This window comes from Ictalurus punctatus, chromosome 2, assembly GCF_001660625.3.
Source record: "Ictalurus punctatus breed USDA103 chromosome 2, Coco_2.0, whole genome shotgun sequence".
NCBI lineage: Eukaryota > Metazoa > Chordata > Actinopteri > Siluriformes > Ictaluridae > Ictalurus > Ictalurus punctatus.
This window is the reverse complement of record NC_030417.2, coordinates 12,860,188-12,872,284: the sequence shown is the minus strand read 5'-3', so window position 1 is coordinate 12,872,284 and position 12,097 is coordinate 12,860,188. Positions and strand designations below refer to the sequence as shown.

Genomic DNA, 12,097 nt, shown 5'->3' with positions numbered 1-12,097 from the left:
TTATAAATAAGTGATTTCTATTTTTAGTAAAAACTTATAGATCTATGGACTTCCTAAAACAGACTCTTCTGCATTCTACGAACTGCTGCTGTTATCATAAAGTCTGTTCTGTGCAAATCAATATTAAGCACACTTAATATTGTTTTTTAATACTCTATTCTTCACCTGTCAATTGACATGATTTATAATCCCACTATCTGGTTTCACCCACAAGAGAATGGGTTCCCTTTCAAGTCTGGTTCCTTTCAGGGTTTCTCCCTAATTTAATCTGAGTCTTTCCTTGCCTCTGGCTAACTCATTGGGGATCTAGATCTGGATTTCTGCAATTTCTGCTTTATGAAAATGTTTATTGTTAAAAACATTGTACAAATAATGCTCAATAACTGTCTTGTCCACTGAATTGAATTGAAATGAATAATGATGGTAGTGAGTCGGTAGCCAGTATTCCTATGTTTTTTGTTAGCTAATTAATGAGTATGTAACAGAATAGACAGTAGACAGTGTTTTCCATAGGCTGCATTTATGATTTGGCAAAGATTGCCTAGTTTTGTGTTGAAATAAGTAATAAATTAAAGTAATCATTATAGTTCCCAAAAATGAAATGCATAAACTAGTAATTATTTTAAATAAGTGATCCAGTAGTTATGTCAGATATGTAGTTTGCATGATTTTTTTTTTCCACTCATTGTCTTTCTTTGCTCTTTATAGACCTGCCCTTGCAGAGTGGCCGTTCAGCACAGTATGAGAGTCCCCACTGGGGACATACACCCATCAACTGCAGTGCTACTATAGTCACAACCGGTAACAGTAGCTGGGATCAACTGATTATAGACAAAAGTGATAAAGAGGAGTGTCCTTCTATTTCTCGCAGCGAAAGCCACATCCCTGCAGGATGCACATCAGACACTGAGATTGTCAACATCAACAGCAACAAAGACAGCATGAGCATGGCCACAGGGGGCAGCCAGCAAGGACACTTTTCCACTAATCATCCCAGTAAAGCCAGTAACAGCCACTCAGGAGGAATCCTCTCCAGCCAGAGTGGGGTCAGTAGAGGCTGGGGCTCTGGCCCATCTCCTGCCGTTGCTGGAGAAGGAAAAAGTGATGGCAGCGGTGCATCATTGGGAGCCAGGACCTGGGGCTCCTCCAACTTTAACTTGAATTTGAATCCCAACGCCAACCCCTCTGCCTGGCCAGTCTTGGGACATGAGGGGACAGGCGTGGGTGGCAGCTCTGCAGTATCCAACCAAGCTCCTTCTAATATCTGCAGCCAACCGGGTGCTCCATCCTCTGGACCCAGCAGTAGTGGCAATTTAGTTAGTGGCAATGGCAATTCTGCTGGAAATTCTGGTAATGTTAATAGCAGCACCGCCTGGGGTGGTATGGTGTCTAGTGACACCTCTGAGCCACACTCCTCACCTTCCACGAATGTGTCTTTTAGCTCTGAACCTCAGAACCTTAACACTGAAGGACCAAATCACACTAAGAAAGAGCCCATGAGCCCTGCCAATAGTCTGCCTAACTGGGGTGTCACCCCTGTTGGCATGGGCTCTTTTGTCCAATCTCCAGCAGGAAGTTCACAGGTCAATGGCGAGGAGGGGTCCGTGTGGGGTAATGGAGATGCCAAGACTTCCAATAGCTCTAAGGACTCGGGCTGGAATTCCGGAAGTGGTTGGGGTCAAGGAGTAGCTTCAGGTACCCCTGGCTGGGGACAAGCCTCATCCAATGGGGACTGGGGCAAGCATTCCAGTGAATCTAAAGGGTGGGAGTCTGCAGGATCTCCCAGTCAAGAGCAGCCACTCAGTTCTTGGGGTAGTGGGGCCAATGCTCCAGCTAGTGAGGGAAGCAGTGATAGCATGGATGGTCATTCTCACAGGAGGGAACACTCAAGAGATATGGCCCCACCTCTGCTGCCTGCCCAGGACATGGACCCAAGGGTTCTGTGCAACACAGGGTGGGGACAGACCCCTGTACGTCAGCACACAGCCTGGGAGACGGAAGAAGCTGCACGCTCAAATCAGAAGAATGATGTTGGTACTGAAGCCTGGGGCTCATCTTCAAATGCACCTCATATGGCACAACCACCATCTCATGGTAATGTCAATCCAAGTTCTGGACCTGACTCTGGGGGCAAGAGTGATGTGCATCGCCCTGTTGCAGCAGCTACATCAGGCTGGGGAACATCTCCCAGTCAATCATGCTCTGGATGGGGTGACAACACCAAGAAACCCCCTATTGGTCATGGTGGTTGGGGCAACCCTCCACAAGGTGGCCACAGTGGTAGCTTGCAAAAAAGTGGGCAGTCCTGGGGCTCTGAAGACAAGTCTCCTACATGGGATGACTCCCACGCCAAGGGTAAACCTCAGGGTTGGGGTGAAGGCCCCAAGCCATCCCATGGTTGGGGCTCCGACCCAGGAGGGGACAGTGGTGCTGGTGATGAGTGGGGTGACTCTGGAGAAGGAAAGAAGAATGGACCATCCAGCTCTTCCTGGGAGGGAGATGGAACAGGATGGAAAGAAAGCCCTCGTGGTTGGGGAAAACCATCCCCAGGTGGAGGCTGGGGAGATGCACAACGCTCCAATGCCTCAACACAGGGATGGAGCAACAAGTCTCAGGAGGGTGGCAATGGCAGTAATGCTGGTGGAAGCATGGGTTCATGGGGAGGTTCAGGCTCTCTCAAACAGAGTGGTTCTGGTTGGGGAGGAAGCAATGGGGGAGGAGTAAAACATAATGCTGCAGAGCCCACAGGATGGGAAGAGCCCTCCCCACCCTCCATCCGACGCAAGATGGAAATTGATGATGGTACCTCAGCTTGGGGTGATCCAAGCAGTTATAATAAGACAGTTAACCTGTGGGACAGGAACAATCCTGGAATGCAGAGTAAAACAGGCTCTGGAAATGCCAACAATCCCCCCAGCAACCATCACCACCACACCCACCATAATCAACCTCCATTGCAGGGACATGGAGGAGGGCCAGTTGTAACCAACAGCCATATCACTCCTGACAATACAAGCCCACATCAAGCTGTGGCTCCTCATAGCAGAGCACCCCTGATGACCACAGGTAAAGTAACTACTTTGTCTTTTGCCCTATATTAACCACACTTTATACAGTTCATTTAAGGGATGGGTTTGGGAAGTTGGGAACATTATGGAAAGATGCATAGATTTTTGTTGTCTAAGTAAAAAGCTCACCATCTTTCTTAGCATTAAGAATGTGTTCAAAATGACCACATGCTATGAACAGTATGGCACAAAACAAAATATAGATGTTATGTCATTATTAATTATGTTCGGGTTTTTTTTGGGGGGGGGGGGTGGGGGGGGGGGGGTATGGTGGCGTTTTAGTGCCACGTAAAAAAAAAAAAGTTAAGATTGCGAGAATAAAGTCAAAATTACGAGAATAAAGTCGTAGTGAAACGAGAATAAAGTCGAAATATTTTGAGAATAAAGTCATTATTACACAGTGGTAAAGTTGGTTTTATATTGGACATTCGCATATTTGAGATATTTGATAATATTTGTCTCTTCTATTTCTCAATAAATAAACACAAAAATGAAAAACTGTATTTTCTTGCTCTGGAGTGGAGAAAACAAAGTACAACTGAATATATTTTTTATACACATTTTGTCCTTTTGTATATTTTATTATTAAGAAATAGGAGAGCTAATCTCGAATCTGAGGATGTTATGTTTTTTTACGTGCCTCTAAAACGGCATCATAATTTTGCTTAATTAAATTTGCTACTAAAAAGATGTTTACTTTTGCAAATTGCTGTTTGTACATGTTTGGCTGCATTTGCTGGTCTGTGTTTGAAGTGCCCCAAAATATGTGCTTTGACTATCTAGTGATATTATGATGGAGTGTTAGGTACTGTGTGTTCTGAAGAGACACCGGTATGTAACATTGGAGACTGCTCAGTGCAGTGCAAGTGTTCAAAATACAGTTGCATTCGTGTGCCCTAGCCTTTAGCATCAGCCTTAAGATGCAACTGTGTTAAGTGTGGCGAGTTTCTTTTCAATGTTCTCTTGCGTTGCTATATCCATGAAATGCTTATTTTAGCATTGTGTTTCTTATGTTTTTGTTGAAACATTTGAACAAAGTTTTTAGTTTCCAGCTATATAATGCACTAGGAATTTGCATTAAAGGCATGCAAAGAATGAGAAAGATGGTATTGCATTAATACGTGTGTGTGTGTGTGTGTGTGTATATATATATATGTGTATGTGTGTGTGTGTGTGTGTATATATATATATATATATATATATATATATATATATATATATATATATATATATATATATATATATATATATATTATGTATATGTGTGTGTGTGTGTGTGTTTATATATATATATATATATATATATATATATGTATGTATATGTATATGTGTAACCTATAACAGCTTTAGCTAGTACAAAGCCGCCTTTCCCTAGGTAGAAGTCCCTATGTGTTCTGCCTCCATAGTAACTACATTCTAAGCATATTGTCCCTGCATATTAGTTGTTATTGTAAATATAGATGTTTGCACAGGTTTTCAGATTCTTATTTAACTGAGATGTCAGTATTCATATGCTGAAATATCTAATTAGGTATTTGTTATGCCCTATGTCCATAGGAAGTCACTTAGAAAATTATGTTGCAAATGAAAAGCTATGTCTGGTGATATTTTGATACAGAGAGCAGCACGGTCATGATGTGCAATTTAAATGGGGATGAAAAAAATTGCTGGAGTGGGTTTGGAGATCAATCCCATTTCACCAGATTCAATGCTGCATGCATGGTGTATTGCAGCCGTGCTACAACACGAATGCTGCTATTGTGTGGAATGTTCCTTTTTGTTTTAATAAATATAACATGCAAAAACTTTTTACTCATAATTCAATTATTTAAAACCTCGCATTACCATTACCATCGCACAAAGTTTGTTAGTCCGATTAGCTTTTCATTCTTCCATTCTTGGAAGTTTCACAAAGTTTGAGTTTTTGTGTTCTAAATACTGAACATGCATTCAGTAAATCAATAAATAAAATCAATAATAAAATATTTCATAAAGCTTTTGCTGTGCTTTTAATATTTGTCATTATCTCTCTGTTACATTTGTCAAATACATGCACTGCCTCAGAAAAAAATTTGTTTATGCTACAGTACAGAACTTTTTTCCACCTCTTCTAGCAGTTAAGCGAATATGTGTTCATTTAACTCTTACGATTATTTGAATATCAAAATTGGTCAGAAGGCACATGCCTGTGGGGCAGGCGAATAGTATAGTTAACTAGCTAATGTACTGTCACGTTTCGAAATTCAGATTTTTTGATCGATTTACCATTTTAATGCATGGACTTGCTTGGTATTGCAAACATTTTTTGGCATGCTTCTGAATAGACAAATTATTGAAATTCGAAAACTAGTCTCCTCAAACGCCAAAATTCATTCTGATGGTATATCACAGATTTGTTCAACAAAAAAAAATTCTATTGATAAGAAGTGCCAAATGACCTCCACCCAAAAAAAAAAAAAAAAAACAATTTTGGTCAAACTGTCAGAGGGTCTCTCTCCCCCCCCCCCCCCCCCCCCTATTTCAAACAGCAGAAATTCTTTATTGCTCACATAGTATATGCCAGATCATCAGAATTGAGCTGCCTGTTTGAAATAGGGATGTTCCTTATGCCTGATTTTTAATATTTGGTTAGCTGCTAGGTGAGAGGCAAAAAGGCATATTGTGGTAATTATCATTTTTCTTTTTTTTTCCTCATCAGCAGCAGTGCATGTGTTTGTGTTTGATGATGATATAGAGGGGGGAAAAATGAACAAGAATAATAAACTCACAGCTAATGCTTTACTGGATATCACCTGCACTGGATATAAGGTCAGTATTTCAGCCTGTGACCCTGCTAATAGTCTCACTTAAAAATTCAGTGAACGTTCTAGCTGCCACAGAATTTAGGAGTGAAAATTTCACCCAATTAACAAACTTGACAGTGACCATGCATTTCTTTCGTCCGTCCCCACCAGCAAGAGGGTTAAAAACTGCTTGCTCCGGAGACACAACCCCCCCCCCCCCCCCCCCCCAGTCCTGAAACACTATGACAGTACTGCTCTCCGCATCAAAACATTGGACATTTTCTTTTTATAATTGATCACAAATGACTTCTGGGCATATGGCATAACGAATCACCAGATAGTGCTTTTCGTATTTGAATACTGGTGCCTCAAATTGTTCGCTGAGTGTTTGAACATAGGTGCACATCCTTAGTTTGAACATAGTGCAAGTAACATCACACGCAATACATCTGACCTTCTCACTTTAATCAAGTGGTCAGATGACCTGTGGAGCAAAAAATAAATTTATAATGAAGGTTTATTCTGCTTGTGCGATCACTTTATCACTTAGTTTACATGGACAGCAATAATCTAATAAGCGTGAAACTATAGTGCTGCGATTTCGCCCCCTACTGGAGCGGACTGTGAGAATGTGAGAGAAAGAAAGAACAGATGTACTGATGGAGCTGCAACTAATCCGCTTTTCATTGACTACGTTTACATGGACAGCAGTAATCTAATTATTGACCTTATTCTGAAGACAATATTGTGATTAAGGTGTTTACATGAGTTGCTTTTAGAATATTCCTTTCATGTTGCTGTTTTACATGTTATAGAACATAGATCGATTAGCGGCACACGTCATTACGTCCCCACGCCACGCTGTCTGACGTTCCCTCCAGAATTTCACATATCAACCTACAGTTCGTCTTTGTTATGGTACCGTATACAGTTTTGGGGGTTTCATTTTTCATTTTACGAAAGCTTCAAGTGCAGTTAATTATTTGTCACACTATATGTGCAACTAGATGACTGCTTGAAGCCGTGGGCTGCGTCCCCAACTACATACTTGCCTACTATATAGTAGCCAAAATATGTGTATTTCTCCTACTATATAGCAGGTAAGTAAGCCGTTTCGGACGCAGCCGTGCTCTCTTGTTTGCCGTCAAATGGTTGAGCGCTGCTGTGTGTGTAGTGTCTTATGACAAACTGCAGTGAAAACTCCCACACGATGTTAATAGTGTGATTAAGGTGTGTACATGTCTGTAATGCATTTCCATAATACGTCTAAAATAGGAATGCTCCACACTTCTTGATTCGATTTGTGTTTACTACGAGTATGACTTTAGTCGGATTAAGGTCATCATGGTAGTTTCTTAATCCGAGTATCGTCTTAATCGGGTTAATATCGGAATATTGCTGTCCCTATGTAAAACTACTGACTGCTGCAATCATGGATTGTCCAGCACGTGGATCATGCATGCATGTAATTTTGGAAATGTGCACATGGATTGTTTCAGAGCTGGCATCTGTTTACAGACTGTTCACAGAAATGCAACTGTAATCTTTTAAGAAAGGTTGAAGTGATTGCTGTCTGTCAGATTATTAGGAAGTGAAACAAATAAGTCATTTAAACATTGTTAAACCTCGATCAGTCTTTCAGGTTTTAGGCTGACTTGCAGGTAAAGTAACCTTTATAACGTGTGACTTTTTGTCACATACATGGTTTTTCCATCATTATTTCAAATGGTCATTGGACCTGAAGATAATTTTAAGATTAGTCAATTACCACAAATTTTGTTTGTAAAAATATTTTTTGCCCTACAGTTAAGATTGCATATCAAGAAGGAAGAAAGGGGGGGGGGGGGGGGGGGACTTGATTAATGAGACTTGTCATGTAAACGTAGAGGTGGCTTATAAGTCATTTGAATTAAAACCAGTTTTATTTGTGTACTGTGAGGCAGTAGGAAGTGTGCATTGAGAGTCTTGGAGCAGTTGCAGAGAAATTGAGAAGGTTGTTGGTTGGAAAACCTTTGATGCCCTCTACCGCTGGTTTCCTTCTCTGCAGCCACTTTGCCAAGTCAGCACAAGACCTGGAATCTTAAGGCCTGCTGGTGCCAAAAATTAAACACACTTTGTCTGCTGTCCACACAAACTATAGTCAGCTATTTCTACTGACAGTTACCTTTTAAGGAGTGTGTTTTTTATTTTTAAGAAGGAATTTGTGAATGGTATACGTCCGACATAAAACTTAAAACTGTAGTGTGTAGGATGTTTGGTTTAAAAACTCCCTGGTTACCTATAATAGTAATTCACATTAATTTAGTGTCTGAGCTGTTGGGATTCAAATCACTGGTACAATTTATTCTCTGCTCCATTCAACTCCAACTACTAGGAAAAGTGCAGTGGTTATGCTCCTTCACCTGATATTCAGTAACAGTGACGGTGACCGTCACATTGTTGCGAGCAGTAAAGTTTATTATTCTCAACACTAATAGTGGGGAGATCCTACAATAAGGGCAGCGGGTAATTTAATCCTCTGGTTTGGGTCACCTCCCAATCTTACACTACTTATAACCCACATTATGAAATGTTCTTCAGCAAGTAGCACACAATAGTAAAAACATGGTTGCATCACTGAATGCTTATTGTACAACTCCATAAAAAAGTGCTTTTTGTGGCATATATGGTTATTGTAGTGTTCCTGAGGTTACCTCTGCCTCTGTACAGGATGGGGAGAAATGCCTAATGTCCATGCCAAACCTGAGCCCTCATGGGGAGAGCCAGTGCCCCCTCCAGCAAGCGTGGACAATGGTACATCAGCCTGGGGCAAACCCCCTGGGGGCTGGGGTGACAGTAGCCCTGAAGGCTATGGCCGAGCTGGAGGCCCACCAGGATCTGCCCCCTGCAAGCCAGGTTAGTTTTCACCAGCATATCCACATCCCAAATACCCTGTAACTACTCATGATGTACTTGTAAATTACATGAATCAGTCCAGTATATGGTTTACCAGCATGGTCTACAGTATACAGGATACGTAAGGTGTAACACACAACAGACCATGCGGTTACTTGAAAATAATGCATGTCATGGGGCTGTAACAGAAACTTCATGCTGAAAATATAAAAATAGAACAAACAAATAAATAATTATATATCGATAGGCCAACTTGTTCATAGGGTTTTTTGTTTTTCATTACTGCAGAGAAATAAAACATAAATAAATATGGACGATTGCTCACAGGCTCTTCTCTCTCATTTATGCAATCACACGTGCTCTCTCGTGCTCTTTCTGTTCCACCCCACCCCAAATAACTGCATATCAACGGCTCAAGCCTCCGCTTCGTGTCATGGCCATATTTCCACCTTGGGTGTGCCCCTCTGTGTGTTGTGCTGGACAGTAGGCTAACTTTTCTGTTAGTTCAATTAAATCGGCGAAGTGATCTGGAACTGTAATGCAGTCAAGACCAGCCTGGAACTACTTTAGCATTAACTGAAAAATTATTCCACACCTTAGAACATCTGTCAGCCAATCAGAATCAGGTATTAAACAGCCTGTGGTATACATAAAGAATAAACCATGACAAAGCATCCTGTTTTAATTGAGTGTCTTATTTCTCTTATGTGACAGCACTTTGTTTACCATAATAATTATTAAACAATGATGTGTCATATTGTTTAATTATTTATAATTGTACTTGATGTTGTGGAACATAAAACAAGCATTTCTTATCACTTTATATCACGTTCTACATGTTATAACATTCCTTCACTTTTTTTTTGAGATAATAAGACAGAAACCAATGCAGATTGTCCTTTTACCATATAACCACAAAATGCAAAGTCCTCTGTCCTTTCCTGTGGTGGGCAACTTTACTTCTGACTGTTAAAAAAAAAAAAAAAAAAAAAGTGTTTTGTTGAATCCTGTGCAAGTTGTTCCTAGCATTTTTTTTTTTTTTAATTGTGGGTGTAATGCTAATACATTCTAAACGTAAGATTTCTGAACTATACTGACCTCTGCTGTTGAGTGAATACAATGCATGATCTTGTGTATTTGGTTGAATTTCAGTTATGGATGGTGAGCTGGTTCCTTTGGTATTTGCAGGAATTGTAGATTTAAAGTATCTATTTATTTATTTTTTTACAGCCTCTAAATCTATGCAAGATGGCTGGGGAGGTGGAGAGGACATGGGCCTGTCGACAGGGCAGTGGGAGCAGGATGAGGGTGACATGTGGAACAGCACAGCCTCTCAGGAGAGCAGCTCATCCTGCAGCTCATGGGGCAACCAGCCTAAGAAAGGTTCTCAGAAGGTCAGTAAAGACAAAGGAAGGTAGTTTACTTACTCACATTCACATTCTTCTTTTATAGGTTAAGTGTAATTGGTCTGTTAAAGTGCACCTATTATGGTTTTTCAAATATTACCTTTCATGTAGTGTGTTAGAGCTGTTTGTGAATGTGAAGATGTTTCAAAAATCAAACGGGGTTTTTTGGCTCACAAAAGAAGGAAGCGATTCTGAACAGCTGAAATGCATCGTTAGTAATTCCAGACTTTACTTCCTGTACTTACCTACGTAGGTTGGTAACAAAAAAAACCCACCTCTGGTCTTCATCGGCAGGTAATGCTGCAGTTTGTATTATGAGTACATTAAAGTGTTTTTTGACCTTGTATGCATGCTATTATATGAGAAAACAAAATTAGTCACGTTTAAAAACCATAATAGGTGCGCTTTAAGTAAATGCTTATACAAATAATGTGGATGAAGACAGCAAACGCTGATCTCTTCTGATTTTGCAGCCGAAGGTTCCTAACAAACAAGACGATGCCTGGATTATGACCCGTCTGATTAAGCAGCTGACAGATATGGGTTTCCCTGTAAGTGTTAAACATGCCTCATTAAGCATGTTTTTTTTGGGGGGGGTTCCCTGTTGTAATATCTAGTTAATGTACAGTAATCACCAAAGACAGTATAGGCTTTTAATGTGCTACTTGCATCCAAAATTCCTGATGCATTTTCTTCAATGTGCGTCTACAGAGAGACCCTGCAGAGGAGGCTTTGAAGAGCAACAATATGAACCTGGACCAGGCTATGAGTATGTGTTTAGTGCATTTTGCCAAATTCACTTCAGTGCCGTGGTTTATAAACATATTTCAAGTTTAAAACTTGGTGCCTGTTTCTGTTGTAGGTGCCCTGTTAGAGAAGAAGACTGAATTAGATAAGCGAGGGCTGGGAATCTCTGACTACAGTAATGGCCTCGTCAACAAGCCAATGAGCTGCAGGCCTTCAATCATCTCCAAAGACTCCTCCTCAGACCGTCCTGCCTTCCTGGACAAGGTAGCCTAGTCATCTTTCTCTTCCATATCTGTTCAAAATGGCATGTTGTACGCTAGTCGGTGTAAAACTTTATTGTGGGATCTTCTGCACTGCAGGACGGAGGACTAGCGGACGATGCCCAAACTTCACCATTTATGCCTTCTCCCAGCCTGAAGCTCCCGTTGGCTAGTGCTGCCCTCCCTGGCCAGAGTCTTGGGGTCACAATGCAAAACTTGAACAACAGACAGGTCAGGAAGAAGAGAGGGAATGTCGGTTGTTCTTTGACATATCATATTTCCCTCCGTCATCCTAAAAGATGACGTTCCTCATTGTTGTTTGGTGTGTATAGATGCAGAGTGGCATGTTTGGCAGTAGTGGAGCAGCACAAACCCGGGCCCTGCAGCAGCCTCCTCCTCAGCCAGCAGTGCCACCTCTCAACTCCTCCCAGCCTAGTCTACGTGCTCAAGTGCCTCAGTTTCTCTCCCCTCAGGTGAGACAAATGCAGTGTAGCCAGGAATTAATTTTAAGGGGATTAAGAAAAATCATGGTTTGATCTTGTACAGTTAAATTGATCAATTTGACAAGCTCATCCATTTTGGGTGAGTCCTAGACAGTAGTAGAAGCAGTGGTGGTATTGTTTTAATTATTTAAGGCACAATCTACCACCAACTAATCTTGCCATATGAATGACATGAATAGGCAGAGGAAATAAATTATGACTGTTCCAGTTAGCGTGATTAAAATAATGTGCTAGTAATAAGGGGGAAATTTCATCTTACCTTGTAAAACCAGATCTACCCTTCATTCCTCCTACTGATACAGACCTCCACAGGCTGTCACCGTGATAGCTCTATGCTCAGAAAGTAACAACTGGCTAGTAGCTTTCAAACAGGGGAAAAATGCATTATGGTGATTTGGTTAATCCTGTTTTTCAATATAGCAGCTGGTAGCGAAT

The 12,097-nt window shown here is 41.0% G+C and overlaps 1 protein-coding gene across 3 annotated transcripts in view; it reads left to right on the top strand.

Moving 5' to 3' along the window:
• Positions 1–12,097, top strand: part of tnrc6c1 (trinucleotide repeat containing adaptor 6C1) — a 72,850-nt gene that overhangs the window by 44,580 nt on the left and 16,173 nt on the right. For all 3 annotated transcript variants that reach the window (XM_053687936.1, XM_017492062.3, XM_017492078.3), the window contains 8 exons: positions 709–3,066; positions 8,561–8,746; positions 9,977–10,140; positions 10,626–10,703; positions 10,864–10,921; positions 11,015–11,163; positions 11,259–11,390; positions 11,492–11,632. In XM_053687936.1, coding sequence (XP_053543911.1) covers positions 709–3,066; positions 8,561–8,746; positions 9,977–10,140; positions 10,626–10,703; positions 10,864–10,921; positions 11,015–11,163; positions 11,259–11,390; positions 11,492–11,632 — 3,266 coding nt within the window. The remainder of the gene's footprint in view (positions 1–708; positions 3,067–8,560; positions 8,747–9,976; positions 10,141–10,625; positions 10,704–10,863; positions 10,922–11,014; positions 11,164–11,258; positions 11,391–11,491; positions 11,633–12,097) is intronic.